The following is a 25,484-nucleotide window of genomic DNA, read 5'->3' as shown; positions in this document are numbered from 1 at the left end:
TAAAAGGATTAAAATGGCCACGATGCACTGAATGTCCTGCGGTGTTACATGCTTAGTGTTACTCAATCCATATTTGTTTTTTATGTATCATGCAAGGATGTAAGGATACCGGGATAATTATTTGTCACATTCACCCAATTAATACAAGTAATACAGTGAAAACATGCAGTAAAAACACAGTTGTCTGTTGCCTGTACAATGCATAGGTGGGTGGGGTGGGGGTGGGTAGTAGTGTCTGTTGAGGGTTAAAGGAACAATAGAAGAAAGAGCATGGAGGAGATGTTTGTGGAGAATATTTTTTAATTTTATTGCATCTTACAGAAATGTGATGTCACACTGCAGGACACGTTTTCCTAAAAAATAGGGCAAATTCCACGGACCACTAACAGCTCTACACACTCCAGCCTTTGAACAATATAATTCCATCCAATGTTTAAAAAAAAATGTGTTACACCCTTATTTGTCAACCACCCGTATACCCATATGCAGTGGCAGTGTATGATTGCGGCCAAATGTCCCAGCCGGGACAAAGAGGATAAGTAAGTAAGTACCCATATACTGTATAAAGGTAAGGCACAGACACATTCCATGCACTGCAACATGTAAATATTGTACATGGAATGTGTATGTTGTAGAGCTGGGATTTAATGTAATTAATTTTGATTAATTAACTACACAAACATTAACACAATTTAAAAATTAACAATCTTTTTTGTAATCAACTGTTGATAAATCAACAAAGTCTGTTATAGCCTTTGAATCAACAGAGATATTTTCTAATAGTCAGGCTTTACAATGTTCGGAATGAACTTGAAAGCATTGTGTTTTTCAAAAAAACTGTGTTATAGTTTACAGAAGGTCTACCTGTACCTATACCTAAGGTCTACCTGTACCTATACCTAAAAAGTTGCACTGGTCTGTTGAGCTTGCTTAATTACCACATTGGAAAAATAAGCAATATTGCGCAATAATCTGGTCCCACATAACAGTTAGGTCATTTCAAACAAGGATGTAGACCTACCTTACACTGGATAAAGGGTCGCAGCAGGATGAAGATGGGGATTCGCGTGCGTACAATGAAATCAATAAAATCCCAGAATGCCATCCCCCCAACCTTTCTCAGAGCCATCTCCTTCACCTGTAGACTAAGCTGGTACCATTGGCTGCCCAGCTGTCTCTCAAAACACACCAACACCACCTTAAGAGCTGAAAAGGGGAGAAGTAAATGATGTATGCACATTATTGGCCACAGAAATTTAATTGTAAAAACAGCCCAGTAGGAGTCACTGATTTTTCACTGTGGTTTCATGTCTGCACCGTGATTGCTCCTGGCAAGATCCAGCTCAAAACACATTGGAAGTGTCCTGGTACGTGCACGGAACTGGAAAAAAGTAAGTGACTCCTACTGAACACACAGAGTTTCATGTACTGATAGTCTATAGGCGCTTTTCCATTATTCCATTATTACGTATGGAATAGCGGACGACGAGGTGTCCCGATATCAAGGGAAATAATGGACGAGGCAGAGCGTTCTAAACAGCCCGACGGCGCAGCCGAAGGGCTGTTCGCTTCGCCAAGTCCATTTTCCCTTGATATCGGGACACCTCGAAGGCCGCTATTCCGCTTATCACCCGGTTACCAGCATTTAAGTATTAATTTATTAATAAGTTGATCTAAGGCTTCGTGAGAAAGTAGATTCACCACTGCGCTTGGTACGTTGCTATGGGCACCACTTCCTAATCTAGTGAGACGCGCCTCTATCGGAGGCATACAGTAGCCTAACGGACGCGCTCAGAATGTTGGGGTGACTTGACAACCAAATGCGATAGAATTGACGACTGGGTTTTTGACTTGACAACGAGATGCAATAGAATTAGTAACGGGGTCTTGACTAGACAACCAGATGCAATAGAACTAACGACGCGGTCTTGACTAGACAACCAGATGCGATAGAACTAACGGCACTTCGCCAGAAAGTTAAAAAAGAAGCAACTTGGACGCCCGCACGCCCGCATGACATCATAGGTGTCCTGCTACCGGGGAATAAAGGACACCTGCTCAGCCAATCAGAAGACGTTCCGTCTGCTCACTGGGTGATAATACTTGGTAAACTTTCGTGAAAAGATCAAATTTGGCAATAGGCAACCCAGTTTCAATAAGCGGCATAGTTGCAATACCTTTTTGACCATTTCCTGCACAGTGCACCTTTAGCACATTTAATGACAATTACGTATGTGCTATATAAATCATACTGAGATATTGAGTGGTTAGAGATTTACCTAAATAGGCAGCCTGACCAGTCGACTCCGTCAATCCCTCCCTGCGTAAGTCCTTGCCGGTATCCCCCGGAGTGGAACAGTGGGCAGGAGAGTTATCCAGCATGAAGCTCTTGCTGCGCGAAGTGTTGATGATACGGGGCGGAAGAAGGATGTTTAACACTGTCTGAAGCAGAAGTAAAACCTCTGGCTGCTCCAAATGGGGACTGTCTGGAAAGGTGAAGATTTGGGTTATACAGTGACCTCATTTTACATGAGACATTTAATTCCGAATTAACTGAATTTAATTCCAAATAAAACTTGATTTCCCTTTTGAAAACATAATGCTTAAAAATTTGGAATTAAATAAAAGTGCAATGCTAAAGGATAACTTCAGCCAATTTTGACATGCAGTTGTAATGCTCACACTACCCTTGACTACCCTGGTCAGTACCAGTAAATGTTTTGATTTTTCTTCAGCCTTTTCCGAGATCCTGGTCATTGAAATGGGGGCCGGTGTTTGTTTACATTTTGAAAAAAAAATCTTGATTTATTCCCAAAAACATCCAAAAGGTTATGCAACATCAGTAGACAACTAGCAAACAGCAATTATTTTGGGGAAAATATTTGGTGTAGGCCTATGTTAAGATGTTTTTAAATTTTAAAACAAAAGCTGCCCCCCATTAGAATGGCTCAGATCTTGGAAAGGGCTGAGCCGAAAAATGCAGCACCACCGGGTACTGACAAGTCAGGGTAGCGTGAGCAATACAACAGCATATTGAAATTGGAAGAAGTTGTTGTAACTATATAATTCCGAGTAATTAATTCTGAATTAAAAACTAGTGCTGTAACTACATTAAAAAAAGACAGACTTTGTAATTAATTAATCTAATTTAATCTCATTTTTTATCATCACCATATGAGATACTTGGTATGAGAGAAAAAGGTGGGGAAAGGATGACTTAATCTACTTCATGACTTTAAACAGACTATGCCCACAATAAACAAAATATACCTCTGATATAAAACAACTATCAAAATTGAATACCATAAACGCCAACCTAATATCTCAACAACACTGGAGACGAAGGAAGACCACAGAAAAAAAGAAACACTTTTTTTGAGCTGGGTGAAAGAGCTTTTGGTATGGCAGTTTATGAACTTATACCTACTCATAATTCATGACGTAAATTTTATAATGTAATGCGGTGTAATTAATTAATTAATGCGCTAATGTTGCAGCCCTATTAAAAACATCATGTAAACGAGGCCAATCATCAAGGAGCTACAAATTATACTACTACTACCACCACAACAGGCATCACCCCAAGCTATACCATAACGATTAAGCATGCAACAAAAATCAGTGATGTTTGCATAGTAATGAAGAAATAACCTTTACTCCCTGATCCCACTGTGAGAACAAATGGGATTAGTAGGTTAAGCAGCATACTTTCCCTTCGTTCTTGATTGGTGAAAGGGGATATTACATGGTTTAGGGGGAAGTCATCCTTCAGAGCCTGTTGTAAAAAAAAAAAACATTTGAGACATTGTGAGGATAGAAACTAATATCTGAAGTACAGTCAGGATAATGCTATTATGTAACTATGTCTTTTGACAATTAGTCACAAAAGATATTGATAATCCTTCATCAATAATGATAGCCCTTCATCAAGTGCAGGTGTAGAGGGTAACTTTGACCTGTGGTCTGATGAAGCAAAAATATAACAGTTTGGCAGTATCATCACTGTTGATTTGAAGGAAAAAGAGGGAAACTTGCAAGCCCACAATAACCACGAGCATCAACAGCATTAGCATCATGTTATGGGGCTAGTTTGCTTCAGGAGGAACTGGTGCACTTTACAAAATAGATGGCATCATGAAGAAAGAACAGTGTGTGGAAAAATATTGAAACATCTCATCACATCTGTCAAGAACTTATATCTTGACGGAAAATGAGCCTTCCAAATGGACAGTGTACCAAAGCATACCGTCAAACTAGGGGAAAATAATGGGGAGAGCTGAAACGACATGGGTGTGCAAGGTGTACTTTCGTTTATTTGACCCTACCAAGCTCTGTTGATAGTATTGCACTTATGTCAGTTAGTTCTCAGTTCAGTGGTATCAGTATTTGTAATCTTGTAGATTTGGGGTATGTTGGAATTTCTGATTTTTTTTTTTTTTTAAAGAGTACCTGTATTTGAAGAGCTACAAGCCGCACCACTGCAGTACTGAAAGGGAGTGGTGGAGAAAGGTAGGGACTCAGGTGAAGAAGAGGCAAGCCATCAGCCACACTAGATGGACCTACAACACCCATCACCTAAATCAGAGAAGAAGAAAAAAAACAAGAGTATGGAAAAAGCTGCAGTCATCGTACTGTTGTAAGAATTCACAGTTAAAATAATCCGCTGTCTTTACAGTGTACACTGTTCACCCTTCAGTCACAATAATAATTATTTATTTTATTATTTTCTGAGCAATAGCTCTAGGTCAGAGTATGTGCAATATCTAGGTTTGTATATGCCTTTGGATGACTCAGGGCTAAAACTGGAATGTTGTGTGTAACACTAACAATGGTTGTCTGTTACCCTGTTTATAAGTTTGTTTGTTCTTTGTGGTCCTACTGTAAGTCTGTCTGTTGTGGTAATTTGATGTTAACTGTGAATCACACTTTCTCCATTCTGAATTTCTCTCCTGAAGAGACAATAAGGGATAATCTAATCTAATGGTGCTTGTGTTGGTATTTATGGCGCCTTTATGCTTAGGGCACCAAAATGGCTAGAAACAGCCCTGAGAAGTGGAGAGTTTCGATGTTTGTCCATCATAACCTATTGTCTGAAAGAAAATGAACATGCATCTCGCCTTTGTAGCCTCATACTGATGCTAGGCTGCCAACATCCCGTTCACTCTTAGCTGAAGACATTCGACTACATGTGGTTCTCAACCTTTTTTGAAGAAACGCCCCCTTGACCTCATCATAAGCCGCAGAGGCTCTGCAGTAAGGGTTTACAAGGGCAAAGATGGCATTAATTGGCTCAATGAGCTAACACGCTATACCATTAGGTCAGCGACCCGGGTTCGATTCCAACCCAAGGTCTTTTGCTGATCCTTCCTCCCTGTCTCGCTCCACTAATTTCCTGTCTCTCTCAATTGTCCTGTCTAAAGGTGAAAAAGCAAAAAAAGATGACATTACCAGGTTGACGCAAACATTAATGAGAGAACGCAGGTGAGGCAGAAAGGAGATGATGGGCTGGCGCTGTAATGTCAGACAGATCCCTTCAATCAGACTACTGGCTGCCTCCCATTCCACCTGTCGTCTGAAAACATAAAGACATCCAGACACAAAGACATCCAGACACAAAGACAGTGACACACATTTTCAATCAGATGATATGTTGTTTATAAATGTGTGTCTTACCTAGGGGCAAAATGTCATATTATGTTGCAACTGAAACAAAACTGTTACAAGCACTCGTGACAGCATTACTAATAAGTAGAATTTTGGTGTTTAGCACTTTTTAGCATGACACCAACAGGTCTATTATTATTGTTTTGAAATTATCATCAATCTCAAATAACAAGATTGTTGACTTTGTTCAATTATTGAATGGGTAAAAAGGCTTTAAGTGTGAAATGTTTAATCACATTATAAAAAAGAAAACACTGATTTAAGAAAACAAACAAACACGCACACCTTTAAGCCATTTAAGTGAACTCAGACCTGTGACTCAGCATTTTCTGCACATATGCGAACTCTCCAAAGTGTACCCAGACCCTTCTGAAGTAAACCGTCCTGAGATCTTTGTTGACGTGGTCTCACTACGGTTTGCTTATGGGTCATTTCACGTGAAATCAGACACTTAAGGACCCGACCGACACAGATTCCAATCATACTTGCTGTGCCTGTTTAGTAGCAAGGTAGCACCCCAGAACTGCATGTGTGAATCTGACACCAATATTAAGGGAGAAACAGACTAGCAAAGGTTAACATATGAGGGTAGGACACTATACATTCAGCCTTGATTATATTAGTCAGTGTAAGTCACAAAAATATGTCTGAGGTGTTTTTTGAAAGCTCTTTTCTGGCTCTAGAAATTACACATACAGCATGGAATACAACAACCTTCAGAATATGAATTATGATACATTGGAAAATTAAAACTTGAATATCAATAAAAACTTCTATTTTAAAATGTCCGCTTTCTTGTCTTAACATAGCCTGTAAGATCATAAACAAAACCTGAAAATGCGGTGTTTGGTTCTTTATTCATTTCAGAGATAATGGGACATAAAGGTTGAAATGAGTTGTAATGAAGTAGTAATAGAGTAGTGTCAGGGACAGGACTGGACTGGGCATCTGGCATAATTGGTATTTTCCCGGCGGGCCCTGCACCCTCGTCGGTCCCTATCCCAGGAACTCAAAAACTACATAGCTTCTGCCCATTGTCAATGGACACAGTAGAAGCTAGACCATTTTCAGCATTCAGAGAAGGCTGGGTTGAAGGAATACGCTCAGTAAAAGAACTTTCAAGCATCAAAGGGTATGTTGTACCAACTAGTGGTTAGCATGTGTTGAGGAATGTATGCCGAGCACTGGAGAGGTGAAACTGAACTTCCTGCATCCTCATGGACCATCTCCATCCTTTAATGAAATTAAGAGGCAGTTAAGTGACGATGCCTTTTATCAAAAATTGCCTTCAGATCCGACTAACCAGTTCAAACATGTTGTCCACGAAAAATTTAAATACTGGTTTGATAAAGGTGAACTTACAAAAAATGAATTTGAGTTCATGGTGAATGATTTCCCTGTTGTGCCAGTTATTTACAAGGTACATAAATCCCAGACCCCGCCTATAATAGGCCGACCTATCGTCAGCAGTATTGGTTCTCTGACTACCAATGTCTCTACTTTTGTTGATTTCTATCTAAAACCATGGGTGACATCTCTTCCTTCTTACCTCAGAGACTCCATTGATTTCATAAATAAACTAAAATCATTGCAAGTTCCAGCTGGTGGCATACTGGTGACGCTTGATGTGTCCAGCCTGTATACAAATATCCCGCACACGGGTGGTATAGCGGCTGTCAATCATTTTCTGAGCAATAGGCCCCACACTGAAAAACCTAGCACTGCCTGCATATGTGATTTGACTGAAACAGTACTGACCACCAACTACTGCTTATTCAAAAATGACTTTTATTTGCAAACTAAGGGCACTGCCATGGGTAGCACCATGGCACCTAACTACGCTAATCTTTTCATGGGCCAGTTCGAGAAAATGTTTATCCTTGACCCTGACCTTAATCCATTTCATAAACACATACTATGCTACCAACGCTATATAGATGACTTATTTATGATTTGGAATGGGAATGAAACAACATTGACTGATTTCCACGCATATCTTAATGCGGCCAGTGAACACCTGCAATTCACCCTTGAATCGAATAGCCACGAAATTAGTTTCCTTGACGTCCAGATCATTGTTGATGGTGAGACATTACAAACTGACCTTTACCGTAAGCCCACTGACCGCAACACTTTGCTCCGTGGTGACAGTTATCACCCTACACATCTAATCAGGAGCCTCCCAATTAGTCAGTTTCATAGGGCCAGACGGATTTGCAGTACTGATGACAGGTTTGACGGACAGGCGACAGACTTAACCAACAGATTTTTGGATCGTGGATACAGAGAGGAATGGATAACTGCAGCGAAAGAGCGCTTCGATACTACCACCCAGAATGAGGCTCTACAGCCCAAAATCAAATCACCTCCTAGTTCCCCTCCTCTCTGTTTCACTACGTACTCACCTATTGGCTTTGAGGTACAGAATATTCTAAAAAACACTGGCATGTCATTAGATCCAACCCTGCGCTCAAATCTGTATACACCGAGTCCCCCAAGTTGGTTTACAAACGCCCGCCTACTTTACGCGACCAGTTGGTTAAGTCGTACACGCCTCCGGAAAAACCGTGCACATTCTTGGACATTCCAGAAGGGAATTATAAATGTGCCAACTGTGTTCAATGTGGCTTCACAAGGAAATGTACTACATACAAACACCCGCACTCTGGAAAAACACTAAAGATACGTGGTGTCATTACATGTAACACCCCTTTTGTGGTGTATCTTATAAGATGTCCATGTGGTCTCGCCTACGTGGGTTGTACTTCTAGACCGCTGCGCGTCAGAATGAGTGAACACAGGAGTAACATTAGGTGCGGTGATGAGCGCAACCCCGTGGCCGCGCATTTAAAAAAAGCCAGCCACAACCTGTGTTTTTTTCATTACATTGGTATTGAGAAGGTTAACAAGCCCCCTAGAGGAGGTAATCACAAACGACTTTTACTCCAACGTGAGACTTACTATATACACACACTCAACACCATGTCTCCAGCCGGCTTAAACGAAGAATTTGACATTAAACCATTTTTGTAGGGCTAGGCCTATGCTGAAGTATGGTTGTCATGGATGTGTCTTCTACATGTATCCGTTTTATTCTCAGCTATATGTTTCCTCATGACTACCATTTTTACTGAACATGTGTATACTCATGGGATGTGATGATCTAGCACATGATTATGTAAACCTACATTACTCTGTAATCTACCTGTATACCTACAAGGTGTTTTTATGGTACCTATTATTTAGGCCATGTGATTGGGGATCTGTTTTAGACCCATTGATGAATTATTATATTTATGATGACTTTGGATGTAAATATGTGTATATATTGTTCAGCCCCTTTGTAGCTGATTATACATAAGGTTTTGGGATAGGTGCCCTCTGGTGCCCACTTTGTATATAGCTTACCCTTCACTTTTGTATGTGACACCCTCCCCCCTCCCCGCTATGTATATATACCACACCCTTTACACCTGTTCTGTGTTGCACTTTGATGAAGGACGGTTATTCCGAAACGTCGTGCCATTAAATATTTGGGAACATTTAACAGTGTTGCGGACCTTTATTTTCTTTTCAGCCATCTCCATCCTTCACATATTCCGTAGACATGCTGTCATGCGCTATTACTATGGTATTACTATATTATACTAGGTGATTTTTATGATGTTATATTTTTTAGTCCCATTATCTCTGAAATGAATAAAGAACCAAACACCAGTATTTCAGGTGTTGTTCATGACATTGCAGGCTATGTTTAGACAAGGAACTGGCCATTTTAAAATATATATTTCTTTGATATTTTTAATTTTTCAATTGATGATCATTCATATTCTGAGGGTTGTTGTATTCCATGCGGTTCTTGTAATTTGTAGAGCCAGAAAATAGCTTTCAAATAACACGACAGACATCTTTTTGTGACTTACACTGACTGATATAATCAAGGCTGAATACATAGTGTCCTACCCTCATGTGTAAACCTTTGCTAGTCTGTTTCTCCCTTAATATTGGTGTCAGATTCACACAAATGCAGTTCTGGGGTGCCATCTAGCTACTAAACAGGCACAGCAAGTATGATTGAAATCTGTGTCAGTCGGGTCCCAAAGTGTCTGATTTCACGTGAAATGATCCTTATGAGTCCTGACAAGTTACACTAGGTGTAATCACTTGAGGAGTGCTGAAGAGGACTGGGTGTGATCAAAGAGGACTGTGTTTGGTCAAAGTCAAATAGATTAAGTCCTTTTACTCGGCGGCCATCTTAGCTACGCCTAAAGCGCAATTTCAGATTACAAATGCGCGGAATTTCACGACATTCATTCTGCTTTACGGTCTGTGGGACCAAGTGGCCGCGGACTCTGTTGCAACCCCATGCGAGTAGCTACCCGATGCAAGCCGCACATGTCATCAGCAATCGACCGGCGGAAGCAGATTCTGAGGGCATACCGATTGGGTTTGAGCAGTCGTCAAAGGTTACGCGCCGAGGCGGCGAGATGATTGGATAAATGACAGTGCAGCTCAGCAAGCAATTGGCTATTGTTGTCGAACAGGTGGGATATGTGCAAGCACACGCCATATTAGCATAGCGAATTGCACTTGTTCATTCCTATGGGCGCTTTCTGAAATTTTCCGTCTCCTAATACAGACAGTCTCTGGTTTGGTTCTCTTAAAGGGAACTAGGTGTGAAAATGCCCAAAGACATGAGAAGCAGTTCATTGCACCAGTGTGTCAGGGAGCATGAGAAATCAATTTCCAAGAATAACAAGACTATTTTTTTGTCATTTTAGTTGCATTATCACAATTGATAGTATACATACAAAAACCCCTAAAACTTGCTTTACAGCATTCCGGATTTAATAATTTTCAACAAACTGTACGAGTTTCGTTGCAAAATGACCTAAGCACCATTCTTTGACTTTTGCATTTTATGATTGGAAATGACTGTTCAGACGTCCTATCATCTACGTGTGAATTCCTGCCATTCCAATGTTTTGGGAACATACTTTTTCAACCTATATAGAATGCATTTTGCAATGCAATGCTATGGAATGCCCAATACAAAAATGTCAATTTCCCAAAATGTTCCAACATGGATATACGTCATTTTGCAATAAAGCTCTTCATTTGTAAATATCAATTGGATGAAGTGACAGACCTGGAGTTAAGAGCTTGTGGGCGAGCGCACCTGAGGGTTGGCATTTTGTGGATCTTGTTGAACATACGGTCCAGGCGCTTTAAAATGAGGATAAGTGCTGGGCGGACTGCTTCAGCTGACCAATCGGTAATGGGCAACATTTCCATGATGTAGCGTCGTAGCCCACGACTCTCCATCGTCAGGGTGTCATACGGAGCCAGCTTCAACAAGGAGTGGGCGATCTCGGCCAACCTAGGCAAATTAAGGCAGCTGTATTTCGGCAGTACACTGTGTTCCAAATTTTCCTAACAGTCAATATCAATTTTCAGTCAATATACTGTAAATGACAGTCATCGTTTAACCTAGGCAATCAAGGCAGGTTAATTTCTGCAGTACACTGTGTTCCAAATTATTAACCAAATTCTATTTTTGGCAGATTTTCCAAAGAGTCAATATACAGTAAATTGCAGTCATCATTATTTTAAAGTCATTAACCATTACCATAACCAAGTTAACTAAATATATACAATATTATTGAAGAAACCATCAACAGATAACGTTATATCACTAAATAAAAAAACCTTAAAATCCACTTTCAAATTATTATGCAAAATAGGCTTTCAAAACATTTTATACAATGGCATGGTGGAATATCCCATTCTATTTGCATTCTCCTCTTCGCATCATGCTACAACTCCCCTTACCAATCATAAATCAAACACAAACCCACGACCTCTCATGGCTTGTTGCTTATCCAACACTGTTGCACTTAATCGCTGGAAACATTTCTTATAAAGTGCTGTAATAACAATTAATTTGCCCTGCATCGTTCAGTTGAGGAAGTGGTTGGTTACCACTGGGCGTGCACACGTTCATTGAAAAACCTTGTTGTAACACTGATGTTTACTGTTGTTTTATTGATTGCATTATTTTTATGATTTTTATTTGTTTGTATTATTTTCAGTCTGTATAAAATGTTCTCAATATATATATATGGAGAGTGGGGAGCTTTAGAGTCCCCTTTGAGAAACACTAATTTACAATGCAGTTTAACTCCAAACAAAAGTTCTACCTCATATGCGATTTGATGTCCAGAAGTTCCAGAGCCGTGACGCGTGGCTCTCCTGCCACGTTTTGCAAGATCTTGAGCCTGGGCACGCTGTGCTTGTAGAACTCGGTGCAGATGTTGAGCAAAGACTCCCGTGGGCGCCTAAACTCCTCTCGGGCAATTCTCTCATCCATCTCCTCGCGGGGAACACCTTGGCCCTCCTCAAGCAGATTCAAGTCGTCACTAAAGTTGGTGAAAATACAGTGCAGTGAATTGGTTATATAGAGCGGAGTAGATTCAAGATTCAAGATTCAAGATTTTTATTTGTCACGTGCTTCCTTGTGCAAGCACAATTGGCAGTAAAATGGGGATTGCAACTGCTCTGTGCTGTGTTGGATGGTAAAAAAATTAAAATAATAAAATAAAATAACAAATAATTAAAAATAGTTATTGTCTTAATAATTTGAAAAGCTGATGGCTTGAGGAAAAAAACGTTTACGCAGTCTCTCTGTTCTACATCTTATGGAACGTAGTCGTTTCCCTGAGGGCAGCCTTTCGAACATGGAGTGACTCGGATGGAATGTGTCTTTCATAATCCTTTGTGCTCGTGTCTTTGCCCTTCTTGCATATATATCTTGCAGCCCTGGAAGGATGGCGCCAGTGATTTTATCTGTAGTAGCATGCACTACTCTGTGCAAGGCTATCTTATCCTGAGCTGTGCAGTTGCCATACCACGTTGTAATGCTTCCTGTAATTACTGACTCAATTGTGGCAGTATACAGTAGAAGGACTTCTGCATGTCTGATGGAATTCTGAACTTCCTTATGCCGTGTACAGACCAGGAGCGAACGGAGTGAACGAAGCGACGGAAGTCATTATTTCTCTATGGAGGGCACGCGACCTGCGCTACCAAAGCGAATTCGCCAGGAGCGAAGCTTCTTGAGCGACCAGAGCGAATTTTGACGATTAAACTCAATCTAATCGTAGGCGAATTCGCTCTGACGCTGTTCGGCGAAAACCAATCGGAACGTTCATATCTCCGAATGTCCCAGGCTGTCAAGCCAAAGCCGCTTTGTGATTAGCTGAATCAAACATGTCAATGCTGCGTCTGGAGCGAATACAGCGAATTCAAGGTGAAACTTCTTCTGCTACCCACGCTACCAGGCAGCGTAGTTCGCTCTTGATCTGGACACGGCATTAGACTCCTGAGGTGGGACAGACGCTGCCTGGTCTTTTTCACTACAGTGGTGATGTGAGGTGACCAATGCCTCTTTTCCACTGGCAGTTTTCTGATGGGCCTACATCTCGACACAGAGCAACTCGGCTGCCACTTTTTGCTTTTCGAATAGGCACGACACAGCTCAATCGTAAAGCAAAATGTGGCGTCCGAGTCACGCTGTGTCGAGCTGTAGGCCTACCAGAAAAGAACCAGTGCGAAAGAGGCACAAGACATATCTTCAGAAATGTTGACGCCTAGATATTTGAAACTGCTCACTCTTTCCACAGGGGAACCAAAGATTTCCAGTTGAGCATAGTTCTGATCTTTCCCTCTTCTGTAGTCCACCACAAGTTCTTTGGTTTTGGCGACGTTGAGCTCTAAACTGTTCTCTGCACACCAGGATGACAACATCTCAAACTCATTTAGGTAGGCTGTTTCATCATTGTTGGTGATGAGTCCGACCACCACCGTGTCATCTGTAAATTTCACAATGGAGTTGGAGCTGTGGATAGCTGAGCAGTCATGCGTATAGAGGGAGTACAACAGAGGGCTGAGAACGCAACCTTGCGGCGCGCCGATGTTGATCGAGATTATGTTAGAGGAGCAGTTGCCAATCTTCACTGCTTGAGGTCTGTAGTAGTTGACTAAAGTATAATTTGGCTTCACAATCAGTCTATATACAGTAATATATCACATTACAGTAATATATCACAGCTGGGTAATACTTAAAAAGGCCCCGTCAAGACTCTTTTCTCAGCATTTCAGTTTAATGCACTGCAGAAAATTTGTTGATTAAAAATGATTAATCAACACCTCTCTCTGGTTGGCTGCGCTTGTGCTGCCATGAGACCATGCAGGAACTCCAGTATAGGCAACTCATATTGGATAAATCAACTTCTAAATCAGTGTTGTGGTGCGGATTACAAGGTAGCCAGGTTTTGTAAACCAGGGTTACACTGGGTAGGTTGAATTACCCTTGAATTACCATTTTTTATTTTTCTTTGACCTTTATTTAAAGGGACACTGTGTGAGATTTGTAGTTGTTTATTTCCAGAATTCATGCTTCCCATTCATTAATGTTACCTTTTTTATGAATACTTACCACCACCATAAAATTCTAAGTATTCATTATGACAGAAAAAATTGCACTTTTCTTACATGAAAAGGGGGATCTTCTCCATGGTCCGGCATTTTGAATTTCCAGAAATAGGCATTTTTAGCTGCAAAAATGACTGTACTTGGACCATACTAGAAGATATTAGTTTATTACTTCGTAATCTTTCATGAAAAGATCAAATTTGGCAATAGGCAGCCCATTTTCAATTCGCAGCATAGTTGCAGTACTCTTTTTGACCATTTCCTGCACAGTGTCCCTTTAAAGGAAGGTCGCATTGAGGTATGAAACCTCTGCTTCCAGGGAGTCCTGGCCAAGACAGCATTTAGAAAAACAAAGAGGAGGCACATGCATACACCGCATTCCACATTATTATGCAAATGACATTTTTCGCTGTTTCCCCAAATAATCAATACAAATGACAGTCCTCATAATTTTCAAGTCATCAGCCATTAGAGTACAATTTAAAAGTTTTTGAATGAACCTTCCAATGATAACGGTATTTTTTTAAATAATAAAAAACTTTAAATGCTCTGTTCCACATTATTACGCAAAATAGTTTTGTAGTGTTGTAATCCAAATTTCTTTCTTTTTTTCCCATTTACCTCAAAACAATTGACTTTGGAATTTGGTACCTTCTAAATTACATTTCAATGTTCAATACTTGGTGATAAGCTCTTTGTCTTAGTAACTGGAATGCTGCGATTAACATTGAAGTCAATGGTAGGGCATTGCATGGGAGTTATGGAAGCCCAGATATCCTTGATGCTTTGCTCTCAGCTGTTTTTGTTTGTTTGGTCTGGTGACCCACACTTCACTCCTCAATATACCCGTAGATTTCCATGCCACGTTTAGGTGCTTTTGAGGTGATGACATTCTAACGCACCAGACATAAAACCCCATTGAAAATGAATGGGATGCTATGTCTGGTGAGTTAGAATGTCATCACCTCCAAAGCACCTACACGTGGCATGGAAATCTACGGGTATATTGAAGAGTGAAGTGTGGGTCACCAGACCAAACAAACAAAAACAGCTGAGAGCAAAGCATCAAGGATATCTAGGCTTCCATAACTCCCATGCAATGCCCTGCCATTGACTTCAATGTTAAACGCAGCATTCCAGTTACAGCTTATGACCAAGTTTTGAACATCGAAATGTAATTTAGAAGGTACCAAATGCCAACTGTTTTGATGTAAATGGGAAAAAAAGAAAGAAATTTGTATTACAAAACTACAAAACTGTTTTGCGTAATAATTTGGAACAGAGCATTTTGGGCATTTTAAGTTTTTTGTTATTTAAAAAAATACCGTTATCATTGGAAGGTTCATTCAAAAACTTTTGAATTGTACTCTAATGGCCGATTACTTGAAAATTATGACGACTGTCATTTCTATTGATTATTTAGGAAAACGGCAAAAAATGTCATTTGCGTAATAATGTGAAATGCGGTGTATGACTTAAAGACAAACAAAAAAGCACATGCAAGGATATGCATAGGCCATACACATATCAGAAATAGGTGCAAACAGATACGCTAGACTAATAGGGTTTTCACACCTGGTCCCCTTTAAGTGAACCTAACTCAGTCCTCTTTAAGTGGACCAAAAAGCGAACCGACAAGAAAAGGACTCAGTTCTGTTTTTTTTTCATATTGTGAGTGTATTAAATAAAGAAGTTGCTGATCTTTCTGGTCCTGTTAGGTTTTTATGGTGTGTCACTCTTCTTTTTTATCACTCTCGGCCCTCTAGAGATCTCCTTAAGTGATTACAGCTAGTCACAAGTGTAACTTGTCAGAACTCATAAGCAAACCGAACTGAGACCACGTCAACCAAGGTCTCAGTACGGTTCGCTTCCGAGTGGTCTGGGTACGCTTTGGAGTGTTCACATATGAGCAGCGTCATAATTATCGTTAACTATTGTTTTTCCCCTGAGGACAATAAAACGATGACGGAAAAAACAGCATGCGTTTGTACGAAAAATATAACGATATTGATTAATATTTTCGTCAAAAAAATAAAAATGTGACTACAATACCACCCGAGACGAAAACCAATAGGAAGCATTTTTGTTAATATGTCACTGAAACATTAGAAAAGAATTGCCTGCTATTTCGCAAGTCGTGACCCTCATCTGCTCCGCGTTTCCTCCCTCCTCCCCTCCCTCACACACACACGCAGCAGGCACAGTGACAGCAGTAGTCTACTTTTTAGTGCAATCCTGGCTGGAAAAAATATTGTTGCCCATTTATCCATGACGAAGAAGTTTATGCAGTCATGAAATAGTGGTGGTGCTGTCGCACAGTAGCAAACATCTTTCTCTCACGATGCATTTTTGCGGAACTTATCCACTCCCTGTCGCTTTCATGAAACTGCTACCCGACGGCCGCTGTCTGATCTTTTTTCAATGTTCGTTAATGTTTGTTGGCTAATTTAAGGGTCTATGTGTAGGTAAAAGCCTTCTGATAAGAATCACTTTAGTGCCGATCGCAAAGGATTCTGAAGTGTGGAGTTTTGCGACTTGTTTCAGTCAAGGACACTGAAATAGGAAGTGAACGGCCGTTCCACGCTTTCAAATGAGTTATTGCAATAACGTCTTGCGAATCACAACTTTGCATTAAGCAAATAATATGCAACAGCTTGCAATACGCGCACAAGAGAGAGAGAGAGAGAGAGAGAGAGAGAGAGAGAGAGAGAGAGAGAGAGAGAGAGAGAGACAGACAGACAGACGTCTTCCAACAGTGCCATTGTAACTCTTACATGCAGTAGCCTACCCCGCGACGCTCTTGATTACTGGTATACCCACAAGTATTTTTTCATAACGTGCAGTCCCGTTTTCCCCCGAAGTCGTTCTAAAATATCGACAGAGATTTATGAGTGTCGTGGCCATGATTTTTTTTACACATTGGACGCACTGGCTTAGGCCCCTATAAGACGCTCTGGCAGTTTTTGACAATATTTGATTATTAGCCTACAATATGTCATTTTAATCATTGATTTCCCCAAATGGTATTTTAGTTCGACAATTTTATAAAGAAGTGTAGACAAGAGGAAATGAATGTAATATTTTAGTTGACTAAAATTATTTTAGATTTCGTCGACTAAAATTGTATGAATTTTAGTCGACTAAAACTAGACTAAAACAAAAATGATTTAGATGACTAAATTGTGACTAAAACTAAAATTACATTTTCGTCAAGAGACTAAAACTAAAACTAAACTAGATTGCATTCTCACAGAAAATGCTGGAAGCGGGCTTGTCTTTTGGGGCAGAGATGAGCAGTTTTATTTTTTATATCTCTATCCCTAAATTAAAAACAAACTACTATTGAGAAAACAAAGCTAAAAGAAATGTTGGAAAAAATCCATCCACCCAGTCAGAAGTTATGGGCCAAACAATTCAGCCATCTTGGATTCAGCCATCTTGGATTCAGCCATCTTGAAAGTGTTGTAGCTCCGCGTTTTGGGGATATACTAAATGACATACATGGTATTTTAAGTTGGCTAAGGAACACTGCATATGATATAATTTTGAAAATCAACATGGGTCCGAGTGGGATTCGAACTCACAACCTCCATATCTCTAATCCAGAACCTTTGCCATTGATACTAAATGACATACATGGTATTTTTAGTTCAGCCATCTTGAAAGTGTTGTAGCTCCGCGTTTTGGGGATATACTAAATGACATACATGGTATTTTAAGTTGGCTAAGGAACACTGCGTATGATATAATTTTGAAAATCAACATGGGTCTGATGGGATTCGAACTCCCAACCTCCATATCTCTAATCCAGCACCATTACCATTGAGCCAAGCAGCTGGCTGTCATAAACATTCCAGCAAGACAATATCAATTTGCATTGAAGAGCTGAACAATAGGCTTCTAGAACTGTAGTTGCAGGTGCTCGGTAAGAATAGAATGTTGAGAGAAAGTGACAGTTGAGATGGAACCCTATATTGGCTGCACCTGTTCTGATTGACTGTATGGCAGTTAGTATGGTGCTCTAAGGCAGAGGGCAGAATCATTTTGTGGTCTTTAGCTTGCTGTTGTTAAAAAAACTAAAAAGAATTGGCACATGTCATAAATGTGATCTTTCCAACAGTCTTTGAATGAAGTTTATAGGTTAAACGGTTCAGTCACAAATGGACCTCTTATGGAAGATGTGCTGACCTCTTCAGAAAGGCACTTCAAGAGTCAATGGGAAAAGCCATTGGGTCAGCCCTGCCGTTTTTACACACCTGCCATTTAAAAAGTGATGGGAGTTGGAACATGATACTTTCACAATTTGGAGACATCTCATAGAGCTCGCTAACAACCCGTCAACGAAACTTCTAGGTGAAAGTGTTGATGTTTTATGTCCGAAAAAGCCTCCAACACTCTGATCTGTAGAGTGACGGAACACTGTCTCCTGAAGGTTCTACCATTGTTTTCAATGGGGACCCAAACTTGCACAAAATCGCCAAAAACGGAAAAACGACGAGAGACACGGACACGCTATATTAGTACAAATGATCTCCAAGCTGAGCCGGTCGTTTTAGTGTTTGAACTGTGTCTCTATCTCGAAAGGCCTAGGAGGAGATCAATTTTCTATTTTTACTGCCCTACACAAGAAAATCAAGCTAGCATAATAAACTGTATTTAGGGATTACTAGAATCGGGCCTTGCTCTGCAAGCCCGCTTAATTAAAAATTCCTGTCAAAATTAACACTGCATATGCGGCAAAAAAACAGTCACTACTCTGAGTTCGCTTAGGCGGCTGAAAGGGACCAGGTGTGAAAAAGCTGAAAGGGGTCATTTCACGTGAAATCAGACACTTTGGGACCCGACCGACACCGATTTCAATCATACTTGCTGTGCCTGTTTAGTAGCAAGGTAGCACCCCAGAACTGCATTTGTGTGAATCTGACACCAATATTAAGGGAGAAATAGACTAGCAAAGGTTTACATATGCGGGTAGGACACTATACATTCAGCATTGATTATATCAGTCAGTGTAAGTCACAAAAAGGACAAACACAGTAAAACTGACATTAAAAGCAGTGACACTTATCTACTAAAGTTGTTTTGGTAACACTTTCTATAAAACCCATATCTATAGCGCATTATAAGCTTATTAATAACAAATTATAATGTGCATTATAATTACTTAAAACGTAATATGACGAGACTCATAATGCTTTATGATGCTCTATATCAAGAGTTATGAATAAACATGTGTCTAGCATATAATGCTTTATAAATCCAAGGGTGTTATGCCTGATGGGGCTTATAGTACATTATGAGTACTTATACCCCTCTATGCACAGACCTGGATGATAAACTGTCATAAGGGCTCATAAGATGCTATAATGTTCCATGAGAGATCATAAGTCGTCAGTGTGTGCTCTAAGTAAAGTGAAGTTCATATGGATGCATCTATAATGCACTGTATAATGCACATCTATAATGCATCGTAATGTACTATAAGCCCCATCAGGCAGCCTATAGTTTATATCCAGTCACGAACACTCATAACACCCTTGGATTTATGAAGCATTATAAGCTAGATTCATGATCACTCATTAAAGGGGTATGCCACTATTTTGGGGCTCAGTACTGTTAAAATCCCTGCCCTAGGTTTAGTAAGGAGGAATTTGGTCCTATTTTTCACGTCAGTGGCTGTCTTGTTTTAGACTCCCTCTGGGAGGCGAAATGTAGCTAAGCTAGTGAGAGTCAATAGTTTACTAAACCTAGGGCAGGGATTTTAACAGTACTGAGCCCCAAAATAGTGGCATACCCCTTTAATGTTAACATAAAGCATCATGAAACATCATGGGTGTAGTCATAATGCATTGTAAGTAATTATAATGAGCATTATAATTGGTTATAAATGCGCTCATAATGCGCTATAGATATGGGTTTCATAGAAATAGTAGAGCGGCTACAGGGAAAATCGTGTAAATTATGATACAAGCGTGAAATTCGGCAGGTATGTGCTCAAGACCCATTCGATCAAATCTACCCGATTGGCCACTTGAAATGGCAGCCATTTTCCAAGATGGCCGCCAAAAAAGACCCCAGAAATTGATTTATTGCATAGAATTGACCTAGAAAACTATGATACAAGCATGCAATTCAATATGTATGTGCTTACGACCAATACGATCAAATCTACCTGATTGGCCACTTGAAATGGTGGCCATTTTCCAAGATGGCCACCAAAAAAGACCCCAGAAAATGATTTATTGCATAGAATTGACCTAGAAAATTATGATACAAGCATGAAATTCAACATGTATGTGCTTACGACCAATACAATCAGATCTACCTGATTGGCTACTTGAAATGGTGGCCATTTTCCAAGATGGCTGCCAAACAAGACCTCAGAAATTGATTTGTTGCACAGAATTGAGAAAGGAAATTGTGATACAATCAATACATTTGACCATTATGTGCTTAAGACCAACACAATACATTCTAAGGGATTTCCCAGTTCAAATGACTGCCATTTTCCAAGATGGCTGACAAAAAATACCATAGAAATGGATTCGTTGCACAGGATTGATAAAGCAAGTTATTATTCAAGCATCAATTTAGGCATGAATGTGCAAAAAAAACAACAATACAATCAAATTTACCTGACTCAACACTTAAAATGGAAGCCATTTTACAATATGGCTACTAAAACACTGAATTTAGCCCAGAAGTGAGCAAGAAAATGATGATACAAGTATGTAAATTTGTGTGTTTGTGCTTAAGAGCAATATAATGCAACTTGAAAATGTAACATGGCAGCCATTTTTAAAGATGACCATCAAAGAAGACACTAGAACTTCATTAATTGCAATTAATCTACCAGATGTGGCCCAAATAAACAATCACTATGTTTGGATTTCCAATGAATTCATCATAGAAGGAAGCATAATCAAGCAGAAAGGCACATAACTATAGGTTATCAAGGGTAACCCTAGTTCTCTGAGGGATATGAACGAGACATCTCACTATGGGTAACGCCCTTTGCGTGGCCATTTGCCAAAACTTGCTTTCAATCAAGCCGTCAGACCAATGAGCTGCGCAGATGGGGATCCCACCCCCTCTGGGACAAAGCCCAGGTGTGCCGGGCTCTGATCTTCAATCTGAGACAACTAACCTTTGAGCTTGTGGGTGAGTGTGGCAATCTGGTGAGATGTCTCGTTCATCTCCCTCAGAGAACCAGGGTTGCCCTCTGTGACCTATAGTTCTCTTTCGGTTGAATCACTCGACATCTTACTATGGGTATTGAAAAATTCCTGATTGCATTGCCAGTTACCTAGAATGCGCAAGCAAAAGCCTGGCCGCAGCACAGACCCTGCCGATGCCCAGAGCTGTTGAAGGCGGAGAGGCAGCGTCCATCAACAGCGATAAGCGACACGGCTCTCCCAACAGCTGCCCCAGGGCCCAGGGGCCAGGGGCAAGAGCTGCACCTGAAGCTGCATCCCTCCAGACAGACACCAACCATGGGGAAAGTTGATACCAGTACCAACCTAGGGGTTAGGTAGGCACTTGACACCATCATTAGAGCAGGCACACCGCCCAGACTCGGCCTACCGGTGTCAATAAAGTGTTTAGAGGGCAGATCCCGGCAACGCTAGCGGGGGAACAAGAAAGAGGCGCAGTCTTCGTTCCGAACCCGGAGGGGGAGGAGGGGTTAAGCACGGGGCGCACAAAGGCAGCGTCCAGACATCCAATACCACGGAAAGCACACAGTGGAGGGAACCGAGGGCACGGAAACCACCCGTCTGAGTGTAACCGATGTGCAAGTGGAGCCCACAGAGGTATAGCGAGGCCCCCAATATCAAGAGGTATTCCCCAATGGAAAACCAGGCCTTGGCACAAGGGGGAATATCCAGCATGTTCAGTACACAACACCTGCAGGTGCAACTGAGAGGCACCATGCCCGAGACCGCCAGCCAAGCTTGAGCTGCCATGCGATCTTGCTGGCAGAAAAGACCCATTCATTCTCCAGCAGGGTCGCAGGTCCAAGTTCCGGACGGAGAACCGAGTAGCAACCACCACCACAGCGAGCCAGCCAAGAAAGCCCCGATAGACAGCTGTTTGAGCTCACACGCTCTGGTTCCCAGGGGGACATCAAAGACGCACTTCCCCTTGATCAGGCAGCCTGGTCGAGCAGGGGCCTGAGATACTTCATTGGAGAAGTATGATCTAACTTACCACGGGCGCCCTACCCAGGGACAGCGCTCCAGGCAGCACAACTGACACTCACGCTCCTGCTGAGCGCATGAGACACAGTAAGGGGTGACCGACCCAAGGGAGACACGGGTAATGCGTCCTATTAGGAGAGGCGAGGATTCAGGTGGCCTTGCCACGATCAGTCTTGTGTTCCAGAACTTGTGCCCGAACGTCAACCACCATTAGCGGAGGTCGGGTGCGCAAAGGGGACAGTGGCTGGAGAGGGCAGCCAGGGGAGGATGTTCATATCTTCGAATGTCCCAGGCTGACAAAGCCAGAGCAGTTATGTGATTAGCTAAATTAAACATGTTTAATGTCAAGTCCAGAGCGAATAACGCGAATTCATGAAAAAGCTTGTTTCTGGTGTTCACACACCTTCTGTTTAACAGCAATATTGAGAGAACCATGAATTGCTGTTATTAGCATATTATTACCACACTGTCATCGTATTATTAGCATGTCATAACCTTGGGGTCCATTGACATTAAGTTAAGAACTGGCTTATGTGTCATTGCTGAACATTTTAATATCTGTATCACTTCATCATCTATGGAAACATATTTGAGGAGAGTGAACAATTATTTCCACCCAATTTGCAATCTGCAAATTTCTAGGGTCTTTTTGGACACATCGTCATCACATTTTAAGTAGTAAATCAAGTATATTTGATTGTAGGCCTATTGGTCTTAATCACAAACATGCCGAATTTCATGTGTCCCTCATAAATTGCTTGGATAATTCTGTGCAATAAATCATTATCTAGGGTCTTTTTTGTCAGTCATCTTAGAAAATGGCCGACATTTCAAGTGACCAATTGGGTAAATTTGATTGCACTGGTCTTAAGGGCATTAATGTTGAATTTCATGCTTTTATCATAATTTGCTAGGTCAATTCTATGCAATAAATCTAATTCTGGGGTCATTTTGGCGGCCATCTTGGAATATGGCCACCATTTCAAGTGGCTAATCAGGTAAATTTGATCGTATTGGTCTTAAAGGCCAACTTCCGATAAAACTCAGTTATTCATATTACTCACTCCTTTCGAAGATCGGACGGTCACCCCAAGTTAAACTCACTTGCAAGGCTCTCATAGCGGTGCGTCAACTCTCCTGGCTGTGTTTCCCGGTGTTTCCCAATTTACATAAATAATGCAGAGAAACGAGCGAATCACGAAAGCCTTTCTGTGTTTCGTCACGTCGAAAGAAGGCGTTGTCCACAAAGGTTTATATCGATCCATTTATCTAAAAACATGTCGAGTATTTTTTTTCTGCTTGTTTTCAAAACAAGCAACGTCTGGTGGCCCGAAACATAGCTTAGCTTAGCTATCAGCTGGTTGCTACTCTCAGGTACACACACAGCACAAAGCCTCATACATAAAGCCAGCTCACTCTGGTTGCTCCGTGCCTGCAGCTCGCCTAGGGGTCGCTGTCGAAAGAGCACAGCCCTGAATGGAGCCTGCACGCCTCCGTTGGCGCCCTTATAGTGCAGTACCGGGGAAGTGGCGACTGTTTCCCATTACATTCTCTCCAAGAACTGGAGGACTGAGCCAATCAGAGACGCGTTTCTTCGAGAGCAGGAGTGAGCCAATCAGAGACGCATTTCCACGAGAAACACGGAACACTCTCTCGTTTCTCCACAAGCCACTTTGCCAGCTTGCAAAAACGTCTTGAAACAAAGCAACCAGAACGTTTTTTAAAACAGGACCAACGCGTAACACATTCAATAACAATTGGGAACACGGCAATATTAATTAAATGACGTTGAGAGGCCATCTTTAAGCACATAAATGTTGAATTTCATGCTTGTGTCAATTTTCTAGGTCAATTCTATGCAATAAATCAATTTCTGGGGCCTTTTTTGGCGGCCATCTTGGAAAATGGCCACCATTTCAAGTGGCAAATCAGGTAGATTTGATCGTATTGGTCTTAAGCACATACATGTTGAATTTCATGCTTGTATCATAATTTTCTAGGTCAATTCTGTGCAATAAATCAATTTCTGGGGTTTTTTTTGGCGGCCATCTTGGAATATGGCCACCATTTCAAGTGGCCAATCAGGTAGATTTGATCGTATTGGTCTTAAACACATACATGTTGAATTTCATGCTTGTATCATAATTTTCAAGGTCAATTCTATGCAATAAATCAATTTCTGGAGCCTTTTTTGGCGTCCATCTTGGAAAATGGCCACCATTTCAAGTGGTCAATCAGGCAGATTTGATTGTGTTGGTCTTAAGCACATACCTGCAAAGTTTCACGCTTGTATCATAATTTGCACGATTCAAGCCAAATTGGCCTTGTAGCCACTCTACTAAAAGTGTTACCGTTGTTTTAAAAAGATTTTTAAAAGTATCTATAGAGGGGACAGATTCCAAGTTTACAAAGTTTTGGAGGTTACTCCAAGCATGTGGGGCATATGAACTAAAAGAGGTCTTGCCTAATTCAGTGCGCACAGTAGCACGGCGGATGGGACACACAAAAGGGCCTTATCGTGCACTTTTGAGTAAAAGCATGAAAATCGGTACACATATCCTTCTTAATATGCTGATTAATGTTAGCGTTGGAGGCGTCGCGAAAAATGCATTGTTTTCAAGATGGCCGCCAAATCCAGTATGGCCGACCCATATTAATGAATCTACCTGACACTTGGTAGTAAAAGCACGAAAATCGGTACATATCTCCTCCTTGATATGCTAATTAATATTAGCATTGGAGGCGTTTCAAGATGGCCACCAAATCCAATATGGCCTACCCATATTAATGAATCTTCCTGACACTTGGTAGTAAAAGCATGAAAATCGGTACACATATCATTCTTGATATGCTGATGAATATTACCATTGGAGGCATTGCTAAAAATACTCTTATTGGATTTGGCGGCCATCTTGAAAACAATTAATTTTGCGCAACGCCTCCAACGCTAAATTTAATCAGCATATCAAGGAGGATATGTGAACCAATTTTCATGCCTTTACTACCAAGTGTTGGGTAGATAGGTAGATTCATGAATATGAATTGGCCATATTGGATTTGGCGGCCATCTTGAAAACGATTCATTTTTCATGACGCCTCCAATGCTAATGTTAATCAGCATATCAAGAA

At 40.9% G+C, this 25,484-nt stretch overlaps 1 protein-coding gene across 1 annotated transcript in view; it reads right to left on the bottom strand.

Annotated features, from left to right (window-relative positions):
* LOC134463615 (protein unc-80 homolog) overlaps positions 1-25,484 on the bottom strand; it is a 179,701-nt gene that overhangs the window by 30,362 nt on the left and 123,855 nt on the right. The window contains exons 52-58 of the mRNA XM_063216795.1: positions 11,865-12,083; positions 10,844-11,044; positions 5,449-5,572; positions 4,450-4,575; positions 3,652-3,775; positions 2,280-2,486; positions 1,022-1,206 (exon numbers count right to left, since the gene is read on the bottom strand). Coding sequence (XP_063072865.1) covers positions 1,022-1,206; positions 2,280-2,486; positions 3,652-3,775; positions 4,450-4,575; positions 5,449-5,572; positions 10,844-11,044; positions 11,865-12,083 — 1,186 coding nt within the window. The remainder of the gene's footprint in view (positions 1-1,021; positions 1,207-2,279; positions 2,487-3,651; positions 3,776-4,449; positions 4,576-5,448; positions 5,573-10,843; positions 11,045-11,864; positions 12,084-25,484) is intronic.

Source organism: Engraulis encrasicolus, chromosome 15 (assembly GCF_034702125.1).
Source record: "Engraulis encrasicolus isolate BLACKSEA-1 chromosome 15, IST_EnEncr_1.0, whole genome shotgun sequence".
Lineage (NCBI taxonomy): Eukaryota > Metazoa > Chordata > Actinopteri > Clupeiformes > Engraulidae > Engraulis > Engraulis encrasicolus.
This window is presented reverse-complemented; position numbering and strand designations above follow the sequence as displayed.